The 22,436-nt window shown below is 35.2% G+C and overlaps 3 protein-coding genes across 11 annotated transcripts; 1 reads left to right on the top strand and 2 right to left on the bottom strand.

The window, feature by feature from the left end:
* Window positions 1-1,269: 1,269 nt before the first annotated feature.
* LOC108210440 (uncharacterized) lies at window positions 1,270-8,129 on the bottom strand. Its single transcript, XM_017381723.2, has 10 exons — window positions 7,980-8,129; window positions 6,754-7,274; window positions 6,038-6,552; window positions 3,048-3,098; window positions 2,870-2,977; window positions 2,383-2,478; window positions 2,173-2,271; window positions 2,038-2,097; window positions 1,879-1,947; window positions 1,270-1,642 (listed from the first exon to the last, which is right to left on the bottom strand). The coding sequence occupies exons 2-9, from the start codon at window positions 7,268-7,270 to the stop codon at window positions 1,882-1,884; spliced, it is 1,512 nt and encodes a 503-aa protein (XP_017237212.1). The 5' UTR covers window positions 7,271-7,274; window positions 7,980-8,129; the 3' UTR covers window positions 1,270-1,642; window positions 1,879-1,881.
* A 2,148-nt stretch (window positions 8,130-10,277) lies between these two features.
* Window positions 10,278-18,693, top strand: LOC108214244 (putative pentatricopeptide repeat-containing protein At1g19290). Of its 9 annotated transcripts, XM_064088590.1 has the most exons (7): window positions 10,278-13,715; window positions 14,025-15,495; window positions 15,740-15,949; window positions 17,717-17,783; window positions 17,990-18,055; window positions 18,156-18,189; window positions 18,350-18,693. In XM_064088590.1, exon 1 carries the CDS (start codon window positions 10,488-10,490, stop codon window positions 13,362-13,364), a length of 2,877 nt encoding a protein of 958 aa, XP_063944660.1. In that variant the 5' UTR covers window positions 10,278-10,487; the 3' UTR covers window positions 13,365-13,715; window positions 14,025-15,495; window positions 15,740-15,949; window positions 17,717-17,783; window positions 17,990-18,055; window positions 18,156-18,189; window positions 18,350-18,693. The 9 variants fall into 9 exon arrangements, with proteins under 9 accessions (XP_063944660.1, XP_063944663.1, XP_063944662.1 ...); XM_064088593.1 differs by lacking the exons at window positions 17,990-18,055; window positions 18,156-18,189 and having other exon boundaries at window positions 14,025-15,310; window positions 15,404-15,495; XM_064088592.1 differs by lacking the exons at window positions 17,990-18,055; window positions 18,156-18,189 and having other exon boundaries at window positions 14,025-15,310; window positions 15,397-15,495.
* A 1,799-nt stretch (window positions 18,694-20,492) lies between these two features.
* Window positions 20,493-21,990, bottom strand: LOC108214245 (probable galacturonosyltransferase-like 1). Its single transcript, XM_017386132.2, has one exon. It carries the CDS (start codon window positions 21,906-21,908, stop codon window positions 20,781-20,783), a length of 1,128 nt encoding a protein of 375 aa, XP_017241621.1. The 5' UTR covers window positions 21,909-21,990; the 3' UTR covers window positions 20,493-20,780.
* Between the last annotated feature and the right edge of the window lie 446 nt (window positions 21,991-22,436).

Raw genomic sequence — 22,436 nt, 5'->3', positions numbered from 1 at the left:
AAATCCAAACCTAACATTAGTGACAAAAATGAAAAAAATTATAGTTCAGTGGTAGGTTTCTAAACAAATAATAAGTTGAGTGGTAAAAAAATCTATTTTCCCATTTTACTACTCCCTCTGTCCCTCTCATTTCTTTACAGTTACTATTTTGGGATGTCCCTCTCATTTCTTTACGTTACTATAAATAGTAAGTTTTTCTCATCATTACACCCACTATCTTCCCCCACTATCTCATATTTAACAATAAAAACTACTATTACACCCACTACTTTCCTCCACTATCTCAAATCTATTGACAGGTCCCACCACTTTACTCACTTTTCATCTAACTTTACTCATTTTTCATACATTGTCTTGGTCTCCGTGTCCCCCTCCAATGTAAACAATTGAGGGGGACGGAGGGAGTATAATATTAGATTATTGTTGAATCTTCCTACGATGTTGAAAAAAATAGTTAATAATTGATTTTTCTTTACATAATATCTATTATTTTATTTGATCCGTTGTTTTGGAGGGTATGTAGTTGGAGATACTTTTAGATACATTATTATTTATTTTTAAGGAAGATATTGTTTATTATCAGAAAAGAGCGTGTATTTTTATGTAATATTTATTTTCGAAAGTAACACGAGCCAAATGATATTTATTAGATTTTATATGAATGCACAGTTTTTGCACAATCTAGAATTTTAAAGAAATTGAAGTTTTGTCTTCTTGGTCTGTTGCATATGATTCTAGTGCAACCCTGTTTACTGATGATGCTTTGTATTTGTCAAGTTTAACTATAAATAATAATATTCCTCTAATTGTCAAAATCCAAAATATAATTTACATTATCGTTTTCTTTTATTGTTTCTTGCCTATGGTTTTTGTCAACAAATTTGCGTCTAAACTACTCTGTGAATCATTTTGTTCCTAAATAAGCATGATTTTGACACAACTAAGAACTTTAACACAAATCCTACAAGTTTTCTGACCGAGACATACAAGCGGAATCAATAAAAACTACACCTTGCGTGTACTCGTGTATATTCTTTCCCTGTCTTGTTGCTTTCCGCCGGGCTATAATCAGACAATTCCGGTAATCGGACAATTCCATCATGCTGTCTGTCAGTGCCGGGAGAACCGGGCTCGACATTATTAGTTCAAATATATTTTAAAAAAAAGATGCATTAATTTCAATTAACAGAAAAACCCAGCAGCCAACACACGTCGATGCTGTAAGATGATGTTAAGAATAACTGTACTGAGCAGTTATTTTTAGCGAACAGGATCTAACTCAGATAATAAATTTGCCAAGTTTACTCCAGACGGTCATTTTCTTGATGGTTTTTGCCACCTGATTCCACAAGTGAAGATTGTAAAAAGAATATCGCTCATCTTCACGGATTTTTAAAAGAAAAGGGATAAGAAGCTGCACTGTGCAGTTACTCTGGCGGAATATTTCTGACATACATAGGATTACTACTGACCGTTGCAGCTGGGATTTATTATATATAAGATAAAACATCAAAACTTGATATTCCAGAGATGAAATTTGGTCACCAGCAGGTCAAACTTTCTCCTCTACCCCGTATGCTGACTATGTATTCCGAGCTGGCTTTTATGCCGTGGTCCAAAAAAATGGGGGCTTCCACTTTCCCTTCAAAAATTTCAATAATTTAGTTGCTAGGATTAATCAAAATTAAGACCATGATTTCTTCGATTATATTAAAGTTTCATAGTAAGCAAGCCAGTTTTCTCCCTTTAAATGTTTAAATAATGGTGCGGTCTTAATAAGGACATATAAAGAAAAAACTGGAAGTAATATCATGTAATGCCAAAGGGGAATAATTGATGACTGCTTTATCAGTAAACCATTAACAGCCTCCCGCGTACCTATCACAGCAAGTATGACTCAACGACAGTCCGTCCAAACTTCTGCTGAACATCTTTAGGGGTTTCAATCTGGAAATTTGAAGCAGAGAAAAAAATTATCAACAGATACTACAGAGTTCAAATAATTGTGTAAATTAAAACTATGCTAAATGTACTTACTGCATTTAGAGCCTTAAAAAGAGCTTTAACTGTATTATCGGGATTCCTTGATCCAACAACCTACATTAAATATATATTACAAAACAATAGCATTATGCCAAGAAACATGATCAAGCCACAATTCAAATTCCATACCTTAGATTTCACATTTTTCAAGCCAGCTAGATTCAACACAGTTTGTACAATCCTGCCTGCTTTCATCCCCGTCAAAGTTTGGCCGGGCCAAAGATAAACCTAGAGTGTAACAAATAGACAGTTCAGCAATTTCTATACGATAATGAAACCAAAAGGCTTTCCCTCACAATTTAGGAAAAAAAAATCAAAAAGTGTCGAACTATAAGTCACCTTAGTTTTCTTATATGATGTTTGCACTGCATGTGCAATTGTGTGCTCCTCGTGCCGCTCTATATAGTGTAGATTCTGAAAGCACTTCTCATGCGCCTGTTGTAAAAATTGGTTAGCGACTGTAGAACAATTCTCATACATCACACTAAAGTGCACATCCACTTAGAAGTGGATTCCTTAATTTCAATTAACATAAACATTTATGCATATAGTCATTTGGAAGTTTGATAAATACATAGTATTAGATTAACACTTCTATGCATCTAATCAGATGTAATATGACAAAACTACATAGATACCAGAAAGAAAAACGAAGCCCTTCAAATTACCTAATCAACTCTTCTTATTAAGCACACATGCAACACGAGGACTAATATTCACATATAAGATGATTAAATTACCATGCATATTATAGTGAATATCCAATAACCTGCTGTAGCTATATTGTAAGCTAATAAATCATGAACTGCATTAAAAAAAAACATACCTTCTGAACAGCAACGGGCATTGCTGGTCCTTTTGCTTTTGCAAAACCAATGACGCCGTTGTAGTTACCGCAAGCTAACATTGCTGTGTATTTAAAAATTCTTCCTCCCTATAACAGCGATTGTAAAATGAGCAAATTAAATATTAGATATGGGAAGAGACTGAGGAGCAAGTTTTACCTTTGTGACTTTACAAGTTCGACTAACATCGATAAGTTTCACGTCAAAACCCTGCAACAAGTTCACAAAGTCAATGGCAACAGTAGTGAAAATAAATATTCACAGACACACACATGTAAGCATACTTATACTCCATTAATAATTCAATATAGCGCACATAGAGATCGCCAGAAGGTATCTCAAGTAACCCTTAATAGAGATGAACAAAAAAAAAATCAGACAAACAAAATCATTTAACATCCTTTTTTTCTTTTTTCAGATATAATTGACCTCTCTGTCCAGTTATCTGAAAAGAAGCTCCGCATTCATCTAAAAAATTCTCATCAACAATTTACTTAAAGCGGCCCACCTGTACCTTTAAGTGTGAATCGCCATACCATAAGTTGGGATGCTAAGTTGTGCTCGTAAGTTAAAATCTTTGATTACCTTGACTTTTGTCAACAGTCAACTGGATTTTAAAGTTCAATAGCAGAACTATAATAATATGCAATTGTAAGCTTGGGTTAATTTGGACATCGTGAATTTAAACCAAGTCCAGCTGAATTTTAAATTTCAATAGTAGTACTATTTTTGCAGTTGGACCCTTGGGTTAATTTGGACATCAAGAATTGAAACCAAACACTGCCCCAAACTAAGGCAAAAGACTTATTAACTTGGACATTTAGTAATAGTCAGTGTCTGAAACTATGTGAATAACCAACTGATGTAAGAAATTAAGAGGCCTTGAACTAAAACACTCAGATACACTTAAAACTTAAAAGTACTTTAAATTCATCACTTGATCTTTTATGTATGCTTTTAAGGGATACTCTTTGAAAGACTTAAGTTTAGCTTGAAATATGAGATAGGACCCAAAAGCGGTTATCCCAATAATATACTTCGGACAGAGGCAAATTAAATTTCTGTAAACTTACACTGATTTAAACCGTCCAGGTTTCCCTGACAAAAAAAAAAAAACCTTCCAGGTACAATATAACGGACAGAACAAAGAAAGCCTGTTAAAGGCAAATAATAAAGACTATAGTGAAAATAAAGATGTGAGGACATTACACAAACCATGATTTAAAACTTTTAATGACTAATACCTAAAATAATTTTTTTATTAGCTGATAGAATGGTATAGCACGTCTACCACCCCAAATAAGCTAATAGTATAGTTTGGCTACCCCATAAGTTGTAACAACCGAGAGAAATATGTAGCCAAACTTGTCACCAAAACTATAGTTCAGACTGAGAGCAGTTTTGACCAAAGCTAAAATCAAAAACAACTAAGAGGCATCAGACATGGTCCCTGCCATATAAATCTATGTGTTCTTTAATCATGCAGTAACATTAGGGGTGATTTCTTTCCTCTAGGTATAAAAGCCAATCCTCGACTTCATCACATGGATTTTCTAATAAACTTTGAAGAATTGTGATGTCAGCTAGCTTAAACCATGAGAATGAGTTACATGTCAAAAAAACTTAAATGCACACTCCAATATGACGTAAAGAGATGATGTTAAATACAAGTCACGTGTCCTAAAACTGCTAAGTAATATATGATGTCATACCTCGACAATCCAAAAAAATATTTTACAACACTTGCCATGACAGTTATATATCATTTATACATGTTTGAAGTTTGATGAGATTCTTGAAGGCATTCTCAATAATAAAGAGGGGTCGTTTGGTTCACGGGTTTATGGAATCGGGTATGGGTTTTGTTCATTCCAAACCCATACCTGGTGTTTGGTTGCAAAAAATAAAACTTTAAACCCATACCTCAAACCCTCAAAGTATGGGTTTTTGATGCTCAAAGGGGGAGGTGGGTATGAGATGGAAGTATGGGAATTAATTTTAATTTTAATTTTTTGTCTCTATTTCAGTAATTAAATATTAATTTTTAATACAACAATAATCAATGATGCAAAAACATATAATAATAATATTTTTTAGATTTTTTAATTAATATAAAGAAATAATTTGATTTTTTTTTTAAATCTGAATATATTGATTCCAACACTCAACCAAACACATGATATCAAATATGATACCTTAAATCCATACTACCTTAACCCGATACCTCATTTCAACCCCATACCACTCCGCGAACCAAACGACCCCCTAATCAGTATCACCATCCCACTTAACCATAAATTTGGTTTATAATTGTATCTACTTCCTACCACATATGCCTTCAAAAGAAGCATTTTATACATAAATTAGAGCATGTCTTGTGCCAAAATAGATGGAGCTATTGCTATAATTTCGCATCAAAAAGTGGCTTTTTGTGCTAAAATAAAACATGTGTCCAATATTTGGTTCTATATCTTGTTCTAAATTTAACCAACTCTCCAAGTACCCCCACTATTTTGAATACAGAATTACTTTTTTTACCTAATGTTTTACTTCTGATGAGGTGGGATGATGTGTCAATTTAAGTTAGCTTAGCTCCATCTATCTTTTGTTCTTCATTTAGAACAAAGTATAGCATTGTGCTATTTTAGTACAAGATATAGAACACCATTGGAATGATAGATTTTAATTTTTTGGTTCTATAATATATCACACCATTGGACTTCCCCTTAACCATTAGAAATGCCCCATAAGATTGCATTCAGCAAAATTCAGACCCCCTTTATACGTCCTTAGGAGGTACACTATCCAATATGAACTAGGTTCCAGCAACCAATCTCATAAAGGGAAAACAATTTAGCAAGTTTAATACTACAACTCATGCTGATAGATTATACATATGGAACAACAGTGAGGAGCAACCTTGAACTGGATCAAATGTCAACTTACAGAAGGTAAGCATGTGAGCATATACAGTGTGCCTAGTAAGTACATTGAGAAAGGAAGGCGTATAGTTCCAAAGAATCCATACGCTTCATATTCAACATACTATCTTATCCATCCATCTAGTACAAAAGCAATGATAAAAAAACAAAAGGCACTCAAAATCATATTTGGATATGAACAATTGAAAAGATAGCAAAAATACTTACTTTTCTGTAAAGAGGCCTTCTCTTCTGCTCAGTCAAGGAGTTCCTCTCTTCAGCAAGATCTCTAATCTCCTGCTCTAGGACCTTTCCTTTCTTTCCGAAAGTATGATCCAAGTCCCCAAGCTTCTGCTCCAGTTCCTTGTCAATGGCTTCAAGTTTCTCCAAAAGTATATCATCCCTCTCCTTCATGCTGTCAAATTCCATGTCATCGTCGTCATTAAGTTGAGCTCGTCGAGTCAATTGTTCCTTTTCAAATTCCTCATTTTCAACAGCAGCTTCATCTGCATGCTGGAATGCACCATAATTGTCAGGATTATTTGGGTCATTAGCTTCCTTCCAATCCACCAAACGCATTGCCCTGTTCAATTTGTGTTGGAGAAGAAATTTATCCTTCCCGGTAGCCTCCTTCAATCTGTTCATTAATTCACCAATAACTATATACTCAGGACGTAGTTTGAAATGCTTCTGCTCGAATTTGTCAAGTCTGTTCATCCACTCGTGAGATTCATCTAGAGTTTCTGCACGGAAAAGAAAGTAAGAAACCAATCATTACAGCAGAGTAGAGGACCGTGATGTGGATCCTCACTGAAAGTATTAAAGGTTGTGCGCATAGTTTCAACACATTATTAATACAATGATAGCAACAGCAGTTGTTCAACAACATGAGCACATGACCACATTTAAAAAGAAAAAGAAAAGAAGTGGATTCAGAAAGTTACTAGAGTCCGTGAAACTTTTGAGAAGCTCTTTATGGCGCGCAAACTTCTTTTCAAAATCTTCAGACCTTCTTTTATTAGCTTCAGCAGAAAACCTGTCATCATCTTCATCGCTGTCAGAGTCAGTAGGCTCTTCGTACATCATGTCTAACTCAGGATTCGGAGGGTGTTTAATCTTCCATTTCTCAAGTTTATCAATAAGCGGGCCTACACCCATGTAATCCTCATCATCCTCAGCATCAATATCGGCAGTATCCAACCCCATCCGGATCCTCTCTTCTCTCTCCCTCTGCCTCTCTCTTTCCACTTGCGCCTGAAGTGCAAGTGGGATCGACGCAGCCTTATTGCAGAAAGACCTCATTCCGCATAGAGAATCAGGAACCAGGGGTATCATATTCTGTAACTGAGTATAACTAAAAGTAACTATTGGTCTATGAAACGAGAAATTAGAGACTGGTCTACATAACTGCGTACTTCGAACGTGCCGAGAACATGACAAAACATACGAAACTCCTCTCATATTTCTGCAACAACAATGACCGAAGTATTATTCTTAATGTAAATATCTTCAACATTACTTCTAAACATTTTTCTAGTTACACCATTACAAACAAGACTACCAACCATTAACATGTAGACATATGTAATTTCTAGAAATACTGATATAAACTCCACCATGACATCCAGTCGAACGATACATAAAAGATATCAATAAATTAATTAGTTGCATAATTCACCTCAACATATGTATTTTCACATTAATTAAATATAATCACCCCTAGCGTTATGTATAGCGAAACTATAAACCCTAGAACTCGAGTTTTGATATTCGCACTTTCTTGGAATTAAGCAACAGATCAGGGCATTTCAGATTAATAAACTACGAACACTGATATAAACTCCACCACATTTATACGACGCACACAAGAACCGCCTTCAATAGATTAATTAGTGGCATTACTTACCTCCACAAATGTGAATTAAAACCATAAACCCTCATAGAATAGGTATATTAAAATCATAAGCTCTAGCTTTCGAAATTCGATATCCACATTTGGTGAAATTAAGCAACTACTCAGGGAACTTCACACAAATCATTTCGTAACAAACTTAATAGCGAGATTACATACCGCGATTTCATCATCACATTTCAAGCATTTACACACAGTGATACACAAAGTGATTGAGACTAGAAATTAAAGAGCAATGTTAGTATGAGAATGAGATACCAAATTGAATTCACCGGTGGCGCCGCCGTTCGCCGGAGTTCAGAGAAGCATTTAAGCTATTACAACAGTAGTTTAGACCTAGTGTATCGGGTCAGGGTTTTAGACTTTCAGTCATATATACTCTGTATCGGCATTTTGTTTCAGAAAAAACTAAAGTATCTCGTTTCGTACACATTTGAATAAAATAATAACAATTATTTTAATTGATATTAGCCAAAAATATAATTCAAAATTTTATATTAATAATCTATATTTTAATATTATTCTGTTTTATATGAAAAATTAATGATAATGTATTTAAGATTGATCAAATATTATTGACCAGTTGATAAGTTACGATTTAAATATTTAATTTTTATAATTACTTTTTATATACCGTAAATGGATGGTAGAAATAATATATATTATCATCTATCTATCAATTATTTATTAATATTAATTGATAATAATTTTATTTTTGATTTTACTTATAAATTATTAATAGAATTTTCAAGTTGACCAAATGTTCTCAACATTATAATTAATATTTATGTATAAGTATGACTAATTTTAAAATTATTAATAAAATTTTAAAGTTGACTAAATATTCTCTATGGGACTCTATATAAGATGGCTGTCGGTGAAATCCATAATGACCTATATACATATATTCATATTTTGAAATTTTTGATTTTATTAATTTTAAAACCAAATTTTTAATTGTTTTTGTATTAATGACACCAAATCTAGATTTGGATGGGAGTGATGCTACATAGTTAAAATTTTAATAATTAAATGATTTTATTAATGCAAATAATGTATGTGATGATATACTCCCTCCGTCCCCCTCAATTGTTTACATTGGAGGGTGACACGGAGACCAAGACAATGTGTGAAAAATGAGTAAAGTTAGATGAAAAGTGAGTAAAGTGGTGGGACCTATCAATATTTAATAATAGATTTGAGATAGTGAAGGAAAGTGGTGGGTGTAATAGTAGTTTTTATTGTTAAATATGAGATAGTAGGGGTAATGATGAGAAAAACTTACTATTTATAGTAACGTAAAGAAATGAGAGAGACAACACAAAATAGTAACCGTAACGAAATGAGAGGGACAGAGGGAGTAACCTACAAATCAAAAAAATAAAAAATAATAATACTCTGAGGTGGGTAGCATTCTGGATAGTTGTAGACACATTCTACGACAAAGACAGGATGTAAAAGTTCGGAGGCAAGCAAATTGTGTACTCCCTCTGTATCAAAAAACATTTCCCGTTTTGACTTTTTGCACTGTTTATTGTAAGCAATTGACTACTAATTTATACATAATTTATAAGATAAAATATAGTCATGAGTGATCTTGTTTGATTCGTATTTATGAGTACTTTAATACAGTGAAATTTTTATATTTAATACTAATACGAAATTAAAAATATTAAAGATAAGAAATGTGTGTTGGCAAACGCGCACATGATTAACAGGAAAAGTATTAAGAGACGGAGGGAGTAGCTCATAATATAGCTAAACTCCCTTGTTTGTTAGGAACTGTGAACTCTTTCATTGCTCCTCCTGCTTGTGTGGTGGAGTATGTTTTGAATGATTCTTCTCATGATTAATGAAATTCATTTTCTCAAAAAAATAAAATAATAATAATACTAATACTCTTTTCATCCCACAAGATTATTTACGGTTTTTTTTTACGTCCCGCCTATTTATTTACATTACAAAACTTCCTAAAATAATTAATGTGTTATGTGTCCCACCACATTCCCACTTTTCCTCCCCTTCACACCACTCTTACTCCACTATCTCTTTATTATATAGTACTCCCTCCGTCCGTCCTAGTGGGATGTATATGCTCACTGTTTGCACACACTTCGAGGCTTCAACAAAATATAGTTACATAATGTTTTCTTAAAAATTTCTTTTTTTAAATAAAAATTTAAATATCAAATTTTTATTCAGAAAAAGAAAATTTTTCAAAAAAAATTGTGGAGCTATATTTTAAAAAAATCTTAAAAAGCGTGCCAAAAAATAACGTATACAATCCATTGGAACGGGGGAGTATTAAAAATCAATAGGTTTCACCATTTCATCCATCCTTCTTTCTCTATTCCACTATTTTAATTAAATTTTCGGATTTTGCGCATGAACATATGCTAATGAAATTATATAAATTTGACTCATTTTTATGGGCTCTCGACTCTCACACCTTAATAATAATGAACTCTTTAGTATACAACTACCACACATAAAATTCCGCGATTTGGCTACACAAACCCAATGCTTAGTGCACACGGGCCGGTGGCTACACAAACCCAACTTGAAGTTAATACTCCATGTACTATTAATGATCTACCTTGCTTTCCGACATTTACACAAAATATTTCTTGTATATACCCGCACAAACTTTCCATCCCTTTGAAATCCCAAATTTCCAACTTTACCGCCATGAAAACGGACACACTCACCTCATCATCTCCCCTCCAACCTACCATCTCCCACCCATAAACCCTTAAACCCCATCAAATGAACCTCTCAAATCAACGTCTCAGATTCTCCCATCTCATCCTCCGAAAAATTCGCTCATTCCACTCAACCCCAGCTCTCAATTGGAAGCCCCGAGACGAATACAAATTGAGTCAAGTTGAGCTAGCTGACCGAATTTGTCGGCTCCTCACTCTCCACCGATACAATAGTATTCACAAGCTCAACTTTGAGTTTTCAGATAGTCTGTTGAATTCCGTGTTGGGATCACTCAAATTGAACCCCGGGCCGTGCCTTTACTTCTTCGATTATGCGATGAAGCAGAAGAATTACCGGCCCGGGGTTCGTTGTTATTGCAAATTGGTGCATATTTTAGCGAGAGGGAAAATGTATGATGAGACAAGAAGTTATTTGGATCGGTTGGTCTCAGAAAATTGCGGCGGTGAGGGTTTTGGTTTGACAATTTGGAGGGGATTGGTGGTTGTGTATCGAGAATTCGGGTTTTCGGGGGCGGTGTTTGAGATGATTATGAGGGTTTATGTGGAAAAGGGGTTTTTGAGGGATGCACTCTATGTGTTTGATAATATGGGTAAGTGTGGGCGTGTACCGAGTTTGCGGTGTTGTAATGGGTTGTTAGGGAGGTTGGTTAGGGAGAAGGAGTATGGGACGGTGTTTTGTGTGTTTGATCAGATGAGGAGAGTGGGGGTTGTTCCGGATGTGTATACGTGCACGATTATGGTGAATGCATATTGTAGGGATGGGAGGGTTGAGAGGGGTGTCGAGTTTTTGAGAGAGATGGAGGAGTTGGGATTGGAGATGAATGTGTGGACGTATCATGGGTTGATTAATGGGTATGTTGGGAGTGGGGATGTGGAAGGGGCGGAAGGGGTTGTTTTGATGATGAGGGAGAGGGGGATAGGGAAGAATGTGGTTACGGATACATTGATTGTTAAGGGTTATTGCAGAGCTGGGAAGTTGGAAGAAGCGGAGAGAGTGTTGTGTGGGATGGTGGAGGACGGTGAGTTGGTTATGGACGAGCATGCCTTTGGTGTGTTGATTGATGCATTTTGTAGAGTTGGTAGAATGGATGATGCAGTTAGGGTTCAGGATGAGATGTTAAAATACGGGCTGAAGACAAATATTTTTATCTGCAACTCTTTGATCAGTGGGTATTGTAAGCTTGGTCAAATTCGCACAGCTGAGGGGGTTTTTAGGAGTATGGCAAAATGGAACATAAAGCCAGATTTGTACAGCTACAATACCTTGCTAGATGGGTACTGCAGGGGAGGTCAGACAAAAGAGGCTTTCAAGTTCTGTGAAAAGATGCTATCTGTTGGCATAGAACCGATTGTTATAACTTATAACACTCTTCTGAAAGGTTTGTGTCGAGATGGTGCACTTGAAGATGCTTTGAACCTCTGGTCTTTGATGCTGAAAAGAGGGGTGGCACCTGACATCGTGGGATACAGCACTTTGCTTGACGGGCTTTTTAAGGCAGGGGACTATGTGAAAGCTTTAGAGCTGTGGAAACATATATTAGCTAGAGGATGTACAAGGAGTACTTATGCTTTCAACATAATGCTTAATGGTTTATGTAAGATGGGGAAAATGGTCGAAGCAGAGCAGATTTTTCAAAACATGCAGGATTTAGGTTGTTCACCTGACGGCATTACGTACAGGACCCTTGCTGATGGCTATTGTAAATTCGGGGATGTCGAAAAAGCACTTAATGTTAAGGATGTAATGGAAAGAAAGGATATTCTTGCTTCAATAGAAATTTTCAATTCACTCATAACTGGACTTTTCAAAATAAAGAAGCTGAGTAGAGTAACAGATTTACTTGTTGAGATGAATTGCAAGGGCTTGAACCCAAATATTATAACTTACGGTGCACTGATTGCTGGGTGGTGCAGGGCTGGTTTGCTTGATAAAGCATTTAATACATACTTTGAGATGACCGAAAAGGGTTTGGCTCCTAATTTAATTATATGTAGCGCACTTGTTAGCGGGCTATATAGGCTTGACCGGGCTGATGAAGCAAATTTGTTGCTGCAGAAGATGATGGATTTTGATCTTGTTGAAGCCCATAGCTTTTTTGGCATATTAACCAAGTCAGACACGAAGAAATTAGATGTTCACAGAATTGCAAGTTCCTTGGATATGAGTGCTGACTTTTCTCCTCTGCCCAACAACGTTGTGTATAATGTAGCCCTTGCAGCCTTGTGCAAATTTGGAAAGGTTGATGACACAAAAGCATTTTTAGTTACTTTGTCACGGAGAGGGTTTGTTCTTGACGAGTTCTCCTACTGTACCCTAATCCATGGTTTTTCAGCTGCTGGTAATGTTAGTGAAGCTTTTAAATTACGGGATGAGATGCTAAACAGGGGTGTTATTCCAAACATTGCTACTTACAACGCTCTTATAAACGGACTCTGCAAATCTGGAAACATTGATCGAGCTCTCAAGCTTTTTCATAAACTCCGGTTAAAAGGTGTAGCTCCCAACATCATCACTTTTAATACATTAATTCATGAATATTGTCGGACTGGTTGTACTAGTGAAGCCCTTAAAATGAAAGACGAAATGATAGAAAAAGGGATTTTGCCTTCTACAAGTACCTACTCTGCTTTAATAAATGGTCTTCGTAAGCAAGGTAATACTGAAGAAGCACTGAAGCTTTTGGATCATACGATGAAAGAAAATACAGACCCTCATATCAAGACTTACTGTTCAATGGCTCAACGTAATATTAGTTGCGGTGATGCGCAAAAGATTTCTGAACTTCACGACATTATACATGTCAAGAGTCTCTCTTCTGCTGTTTCTTCTTACGAGCCAGTTAAATCACCTGAAATCTTAAGGCATGAAGAAGCTTCTGATGCATGGAATCTGTCAGACGCTGCATATTCATTAGGCTAGTGACCGAAAACACTGGTAAAACAATGCTTTATTTGACAAGTATTTCCATACTGGAATATTATTGGGGCTACTGAGATATCCAGTTTTTTTGTTGGAGGTTTCAGTCTCTTGCTATGATAAGATATACGGGTAATATTGGTGCCAACCATACAAAGGCACTGACGAACTGTTGGACAAATTCTGTTTTGTCTCTTTATGTCATCTCATCTGGTTCCTTTGCGGATGAAGTGAATTTTTAATTCATACTCTGAGGCCTGTGGATTACTGTTGTAAAGATAAGCTTTTTCAACTTAAACAGGGAGGTAGTTCACTTCAAAGTGCTCTCACTTAAAGATTCAGCGACACACTTTGGTACGTTTTGTTGCATCACTCTTGAACTTTAAGTTTTATAGGTCTTTTATTAAGTAAAGCTTGTTTAATAATATGTGCATGTTGATGATCCCTTTACCAGTTGTGTCCAAAATAATATGTGCACTTTATGTTTTGCTTTAATTTACAGCAAAGCTGTACTTGCCAGTCTACAGTGTAAGTTGACAGTGCTTCAACCTCTAAAGTAAAAATTATATGAACTTACAAAAGAGAACAGGTGTTTGGTGCCTGGTCTTGGTATATCTCATGTTGGCAAGGTTGAGATCTCACATGATTGTGTTGCATTTCTAGAATGGTCAGCAAAACAGCATGCAATTGCGGATCTTTCAGAGAAAGAGGAGAGAAGTGCATCTTCAACAGACAAGCGCTGCCGATGAGGCTATGTCAAAGATTTTAGGGCTTCAGAGGGAGAATGCAGTTCCTGAGATGGAGACCCGCCAATGCAAACTCTTTGCAGAGGAGAGGTTGGTTCATGTTGGTCATGAGATTGTTGTGTTGGAGGGTATGCTGTATAAGAGAAACACCATACAATTGTTTGTGAGGTTCAGGCATATAAACCTAACATGATAAGTTATGGTCTTACATTGGCCAAGTTACTTGTAGAAAATGGCAGTATCATCCGGAATAACAGCCTTGCAGAAAATTGAGATGTAGTTGATGTGGAGAAGTATGCATTCTGCAAGACGCCATGGTCTCGGGACTGTAGAAACTTTTGGAGAATAGGATCCATCAGTTAGACGAGGGTCCAAAACAAAGTCAGCCTAATGTAAATTATTTATTTATTTTTTGACTGAGACCATGCTTTAAAAGGTGATAGTTGGCCATTCTCCAAGGATTTATAAACACTTTGAAGGTTTTCTACTGGCAGCTCAAAGCTTATTTTGAAACGGTTAGAGAGACAGGTTTTAATGTTGCTAACTAATCCTCATATTTAGAGGAATTCTCTAATTTAAATAGGTGGACAATGCATCAAAATTTGGAGATTGACATGAGTGGTAAAGTATACACCATGGATCCAGTTCATAATGTGGTGTCCTCCATAGACGTTACTGATCCAAAGGCTTTATTGGACTATTTTACGACTATACAACTACATCAAGGGAGTCACTGCATACAGCAGATGCGGTGGACCCTGATTTTAAAAAGCTTTACTTGAGTCTTGATGCACAGAAAGCCAGCAGAGATGCTATGAGCCAGGCACTCATATTTATGCGGACGGATAGGGCACCGCTTGTTTTAATCAAGAAGATAGCTGATAACTCAACTTTGTAATGTCACCTGAAAAAGTGGAGTTGAGAAAGTTAGCATTTGATGGAAGCTTCTATCTCGTTCGTTTCTATATTCAAGTGGATTTCGTCATTTTTCTTGTGGGAAAAAAAAGGCGGCATATTTGTGGAAAGTCACCAAAACTTTGGGTTTTTCTATTGCTTCTAGACAAAGGTTTTGTGTAGGTAAGTGGATTACAGAGATGCTATGAGCCAGGCACTCATATTTATGCGGATGGATAGGGCACCGCTGGTTTTAACTAAGAAGATAGCAGATAGCTCAACTTTGTAATGCCACCTGAAAGAGTGGAGGTGAGGAAGTCAGCAATTGACGGAAGCTTCTCTCTCGTTCATGTCTAAATTCAAGTTGATTTTGTCTCCTTTTTTTTTTGGAAAAGGAAACAGGCATATTTGCGGAAAGTCACCCAAACTGTAAGGATTGCTAGTGCTTCTAGACAAGGGACCTTGTGTAGGGAAACGGAAATATCTCTCAAGTGGTATGCATGTGTAATATCTGCACATTTTCTGTGTCCATTAATAACATCTGCTGTGATCTATAGAAACTACTGCCAGTATATGTCATCTTCATTTTCTGCTCATTGATTTCTATTCTCTGATGATTCTGCTCAATGGTTTTTATTAGCATGTTTCTTTATTTTTTAATTCTGCATACTATCTTCATTGGTTTTTCTTAGCGTACTATCTACTTTTAAGTTCTGCATACTATCAACATTTTTTCAGATTCCTTGGAAAATTGGCTTGTTGAGTTGGTGTACAGATGGCTTAGGTTGTGTTCACTTGGATGAAATGGAACGGGGAGAGAATGAAAAAAGAATTGGCTTGTTGGTGTAAAGATCACTTTTCATTCCATTCTCCTCCATTCCATTCCAACCAAGCGAAGACAAATGGAGGAGATCTACTTGATGCTTATCATGCTGCAGCGACTTAAAGGTTACTCTTTCACTAAATTAATTTGACGATGCGCTTCTGTACTTCAGCTTTAATTTGTCAGCACTTATAGTTGCACAATAAAATTATTATTAGTCATAACTAAGAGGATTATGAAGAAAGAACTGAAATTTAATATGAAAGCTTTTGGACATTATTTCAGGCATAAAAAGTTTATGATCATATTCTCTAACTGTACTAGCATGATGAGATATCTAATAATGCAGATTCTGCTATCTAGTTCGTGGATAAAACCCTAAACATCCTGCAATCTTGTATAGTTTAGCCTCTTTTTTTTTTTAAACCTATTCTTGGTAGATTATTTAATAGATTACTGGATAAAAACAAAATGTAATTTATATATTTAAGAAGATTTTGGAAGACAATAGTTTTTTAAGGCATATCATCTGAATTCTCATGACTATTGAAAGGCAAGTGGAAGCAACTGTCAACCCCTGTATAAATAGATCCATTTTTTTGGAGCAGTTGTTATGATAACATAGTCCATAATGAGTTTATTTGAAATCTACTCTAGTAGTATTTTCTATAAGGCTCTTTTCAAAAATACCCAGGTTGCAGATTTTTTTTCCAAAAATAGTTGCTGCCTTATATGCAACCTCAATTGCAACTATTGCAACCAAAAAGCCAATGCTTTCAAGTTTCAACCAGCATTGCAATTACATATGCAACTTTGACCGCATTTTTGATTTATTTTTTTTAAAAAAACATTGGTTATATTTTTGCAAATTTCCCTTTTCTATATAGTCCAATTCTGTATAAAAGCACATAAGTCTTTACTTTTTTAGGCCGATCTTAGTACCCTGCAGTGTCAAAAGGCCAATGATATGTGGCTGAGCCTTCTGTCAACGGAAACCTACAATTAAACCGTACTTGTCTTTGTTTAAAACAATATATATACTATAAGAACGATAACTGCACTTGATATAGTTAACAACTTATCTAACTCCTAGAATATCCGGTGGATAAACTTGGATCTCATGGAAAAATGATCGCAATAGTACATGAATAAGTATTAGTGCACAAATCGGCACATTTAGAAAAGCTGGCTATTTTTTCTCACATTTGCATCAAGCGAGCAAAATCTGCTGATTATTATTGTTACTATTTTTTTCTTGTTTTGCTTGTACATAATTTCTTAAGGCTTTTTTGGTTTCTATGCTTGACGTCAATGACTTCAATCAACTGTTCATTTTAGGACACTGGGTATGCAAACTTCCTTACAAATCTAATTTTTCCTTAAAAAATTTCCTAACTAAATTTTATTGTTTTTTTAATACTAGCATTTTTTTAGGGTGGATATGTCCTGGATGTGAAGAACTATGAATTTTTATACATTTGAAGAATTATGAACTTCTATACATGGAAAACCTGTTTTAGTATCTATAAAAAAAAAAATTGAGACTAGTTATTCAAGCCAACACCACTACACAGAGCTACAAACTAGTAACAAGTTCGGTTTTCTTTTCAATATTACTTGTCTACTTCTCATCGTTAACCCTGTCCTTTTCTCAATTTTTTTTAATTTATTAGCCAGTTGTTGATTTTTAAGTTGTTACTTTGCCTGTCAATGATTGAAGTTGTGATTTGATCCTATTCCATGCTATGCCTACACTTCAATGTATTTAGTAATATTGTATTGAAGATTTGATCTTTTTTATTATCATCTTTACTTCACTATCTTGAAAAAAAATACTTCTTCTAGATAAAGATGAGTCATCTTATTTGTTTTTTCCAAAATCTTGTGGGCAGAAAAATGTATATCCTTGGGGTGTATTGAGTGAGCATATACTACAGAAATCTGTTGCTGCAGCAAAATGTAAGCCAGCTTTCTTTATTATCTTGTAACCAAATGTCAGCCGACCTTTTCGCATATTTTATTTCTGGTGCTGTGGTGCATATTCATCTAGATAAGCAACTTGGCATCATTAGCAGCAATGCAGTGTATAAGTAGAAACCTCTGGGGATTTTCTCATGTTACATGTGTTTGTAGTCCAAACACTAACGTATTGTAATTGGTGGCAGCACATTGTGCTCTGCTCTGGGTTAGTCACTCGAAGTGTTTTAGTTATATGGAGTAAGATTCCCGATGTAATTGTCACTGACCCCATCACACTTTAGACTTTTGAATCAGGATTTGAAAGCTTTTCCTGACCGCTAACTTGTTTCTTAACTATTTTCCTTCTTCCAGAATCACTTGGGGGACATTTTCATACATTCTGGAGGTTACAGGCTTTTCATACATCATATTCATTTCTTGATGAAATTTGTGAATAAGAACATAGTCTGTGGAATTTAATGATTTCGATACACATGAACATTTAGGCTGTTATGTTAAATTAGAAATGCAAGCTTAGATCTGACATACTTTACGATCAATTGCAGAAATTCAAGGACTCCAGTGCAGTCGACCTCTACGGTATCCAAGCCCTAGGATGAAGCCAAGGGTATTGCTTAGTATTCTTTCTCTGCCTCGAAGTCACGAATACTGTCCACAAATCTCAGCCATAGAAACTGATGATTGGAAGCACGAGAAACACATTTTTTTCGGTTTACATTCCTTAGTTTCAAATTTCGTTTTCATTTGTTGTTTTCTGGGGACTAGCTGCATATGCACTGTCATGAGACATGTCTCCAACATCTGACGCTTGTCCTCAAGTTTCAGAGCATCAATTTACCTTCAGAACATGGGTTTTCTATTATTAATACAAGCAAACTGTTTGGCGTCACTGCAGAAATTATTTCGGTTCTCATTCCATCAACTAATAATGTGCAACTAAAATAGATTTATTTACTGCAACAAACATTTTAGCCGTGCTTTTGTCGGTTTTTGACCGAACTGCAAGTATATTGTAATATTACTCTAGGTTTCTTTTCTAAAGTGTTTTGACTGTATAACTAAATTTATTAATCTCATTTTGCAAATACAATCAAATGGAATTCTTTTTAAAATTAATCAGAATTTTTAATAAATCAAGGATTTTAAAAACATTGATATATAGTGAATTCATAAAATTATAATTCAATTATACAGTAAAAACTTTTAAAAATATGGGGGAAATAAAAGGGAGGGAGTACCATTTATGTTAATGCATCAAGAACAATATAGACCACAAACCTGATATTCTTGCAGATTAGGGTAAAACATAGTCAAGCACTGATTATTAATTCTTCTTAGAGAATAATATATAAATTGTATATACATATTTTTATATATTTTATCCCATGTCTTCCACAGTATTCTGCAATATTCAACTTATGTGTTCCCAATTTATAACAGAAAAAACCATCAACCGACAAAATGGCAGGCATGATCCAATTACAGATGCTTGCCTTAAGGCTTTTCTTTATGATTAGTCATATTCATGCATGTTGTAGGATTCCATTTTGATCTTCCATAGTCATACTAAAATCAGATAGGATTCCTCCTGCATATAATAAATCAGTACAATATAAAGTTTGTGGATATAATATTATCTTTAAATTTCAACTCTTATATGAGATAATGTTTCTAGAAAATAAATTTAAAAGTTTACAAATTAGTTAGCTATCTAATTTCGCTTTATTTTTAAGATATATAGAAGTTGCGATGAATTATATTCAATTAATAAATTATTCTAATATCATGATTTATCAATTTTGAATCTATGAATCTCCAATAAATTGTGCATAATATTTATTATTATGAGAATGGTATAGACCGGCCCTCTAAAGAAAAGAAGTAAAGGACAATTATTTTAGAAAGAAAAATATAGATCTCAACCAATATAATAATCACCTTTCATATTTCCAGCTTTAATATTATATAATATATTTAGTATATTATTTATATCAAGGATAACAAATTTTAACGAAATTAGAAACCAGATAAGAAGGGTCGAGGTCTAATACCATTGAATGATTGAAAGGCCTATTAAATATTTTAATGATGAATTACATTTTGTTAATAAAGTTGTTCTATCATTATCAACCTTTTTCTTTCTACTATTTTAAAAGGTAGTTTTCAATACTTTTCATTTATGTAATTACATCACTACGTTTGGCTTTTTACTATAAGAAAAGAATATATCAATTTGATTAATTAGCTGGCAAATTCTGTCCATATTCCATCGTGCTGGTGGAGACTTTTACATATAGCTATATATATACAAGTCTACGCAACCATAAATAAAAAATATCTGATAGAAATTGAAAATAAAAATTTTTATTATTAAATATTTTAAATAGCAAATACAATTAAAACATCTTATTTACCCTTGACTTTAAATAATAGAAGTTAGAGTTAAAATTATTTATCCATTCATTTCAACCTCTTGCTTTATAATTTATAAATAAATAAAATTTATAATAAAAAAGATTGAATATCTTGGCTGTTGAGTTGTCTCAAAAGTAGAAAAGTGATGTAAAATCAGGTGAACAATGAATTAAACAAAAACAAACAAACACAGTTCTCTAACATGCTAAAAGCAATCAACAAAAGGTAAAGCAGGATCATAAAGTTGATTCACAACCAAAAAATATGGATAAATTTAAAGAGTAATATAATGTGTATATATATTTGTCTTGGATTTCTATCCTTATTATTACAAAAAAATATCAACATAATTCACAAACAAATAAATCTAAAACACAATTTACAGAACAAACTGTATGGACTTGTATGTTTACATGGAACTTTTAAGTCTTTTGCGACAGAGGATAAGTCCTTACCACCGTCTTGATCATCATCTGCAGTGTTTATACACTTTCCGCAGATATTATTAAGATCTTTAACTCCAACCACCACCATCATCTTCTTCATTTTCTTGATGTTTGATCAAGAATCAAAAGAGAATGGAGGTTTCAAAAGATCATAAGGAGCCCATAGAGCATCAAGTGGACATGGCCTATTAGCATCTAGTCTCACCCAAGGCTTGCCTTTGCCGCTCCAATGCAACAAGCTAACACGGCCCGGATGAAGATTTCGACAAAGGCCTCGGAAATTATCTCCTCCGAGGCCATGTTGGTTCCATTTGTGATCAACCGGAGCTATGTTTCCTGCGAAAACTAGCAAAAAAGGTGGCAATGAGCCTAGCTCGTAAATTCGCATTCTTTTTTGAAGTTCCATCCATTCTTCGATTTTTGTTGTGTAATCCCCGAGTCTCCAACGATCAAGATCTATGACCATGACTCCGGTGTTGAAGTAACATGCTTTTCGGTTAGCGAATGTTAATGATAGAGATGGATTGGACCAGAATGTGGGAGTGAAATATGATGTGAAGTTGGCGTTACAATATTCGGGTGCGGCTAGGACCGAGTCGGGGCCTAATGGTGTTTCTGATAATTTTGAAATATCGTCGACGAGAATTAAATCGGAGTCTAGGTACACAATTTTGTGCACGCAGAGAGGTAAAATGTTGGATAAGTAGCTACGGGCGTAGTTTAGAGGGCAATCGAGTGCGGATCGGATTGAGGTCGAGATTAGGCCGGCCATGACCGTGTCATCGAAATGGTAGACACGGAATTTAAGGTACGGGAATGATGTCGCAATGGTTGCGCGTAGGAGTGATGCGTTAGCGGAAATTGAAGCGACGAAATGGAATATTGTGTTTTGCGGGCACGAGGAGTGTTGCAGGACTGACAGGATCGCGGCCATTGATCCGCGAATGTACATGGCGTCTAAAGTCATGGCTACATGGACTGCGTTGTCATAGCAAATATTTTCACTCTCGTCGTGGTAGTGGTGGTGGTCGTGGTCGCGGTAGTGGTCCTCATTCGGGTTGGTGATCAGGGTAGTAGAGGGACAATTCGCGGAATTGTAGAATTTAGGAGCTTCCTTAAACCGGTGGAGGAGAGTCTTAGAGGCTTGTGTGGCGGAATTAGCACTATGAGTTAGAGTTGAGAAGGAAAGTAAAATGAAGAAGGGAATGCAAAGGGAAAGGGAAAGGGGGAATTGGCTTAACATTGGAGGTCTCTTGGGGGAATGGTGAGAGGAAAGGAAAGGCTTTTAATGTGTTTTTGAGAGGGTTGGAAAAAAAGTTGTGGCTTTTTAGAGACACGGTTTGGGGAATAAATTAAGAGTTGAGGGGGTGGGGTAAAGAGGGAATTGCTGGCCAGGCTGCAAATTTGAAAGAGGGTGGGGGTGGGGCTAAGTCAAGAAATTTCAAAAGGGTGTGTGAATGATTTCATACCTTAAACAAGATTGATATGAAAGAAAGTGCTCTCACTTTTTCTTAAATAGTTTTACTAGGTTTCATTTGGAGGCAAAGGTTGTTAATGTTAGTATCAACCTTGGACCAAAAATTTTGTGTTATGTAATATTACTACTATGTTATAAATATTTGAAAACAGGACTCGTCACGTATTTTAAAATTCTTGTAAAAAAGGATTTTATAATTTATTTTAAATATTTTATAAAAGGTAAAAGATTGCAAGATGAGTGAACTAGAATAAGGATTTGTGTGTATATATGGAGAAGGGGACTGATCGAATG

This window comes from Daucus carota, chromosome 3 (assembly GCF_001625215.2).
Source record: "Daucus carota subsp. sativus chromosome 3, DH1 v3.0, whole genome shotgun sequence".
Classification (NCBI taxonomy): domain Eukaryota; kingdom Viridiplantae; phylum Streptophyta; class Magnoliopsida; order Apiales; family Apiaceae; genus Daucus; species Daucus carota.
The sequence above is the reverse complement of the archived record's forward strand: the minus strand, read 5'-3'. Positions and strand labels throughout refer to the sequence as shown.

What these genes read in the sequence shown, in the direction of transcription:
- LOC108210440 (XM_017381723.2), bottom strand. Translation starts at nt 7,270, where the DNA reads ATGAGAGGAGTTTCGTATGTTTTGTCATGTTCTCGGCACGTTCGAAGT. An exon ending in GAACTTGTAAAGTCACAAAG is followed by an intron (nt 2,978 to 3,047) that starts GTAAAACTTGCT and finishes TCGCTGTTATAG; the next exon opens with GGAGGAAGAATTTTTAAATA. An exon ending in TTTTTAAGGCTCTAAATGCA is followed by an intron (nt 1,948 to 2,037) that starts GTAAGTACATTT and finishes TCAAATTTCCAG; the next exon opens with ATTGAAACCCCTAAAGATGT.
- LOC108214244 (XM_017386127.2), top strand. Translation starts at nt 10,488, where the DNA reads ATGAACCTCTCAAATCAACGTCTCAGATTCTCCCATCTCATCCTCCGA.
- LOC108214245 (XM_017386132.2), bottom strand. Translation starts at nt 21,908, where the DNA reads ATGTTAAGCCAATTCCCCCTTTCCCTTTCCCTTTGCATTCCCTTCTTC.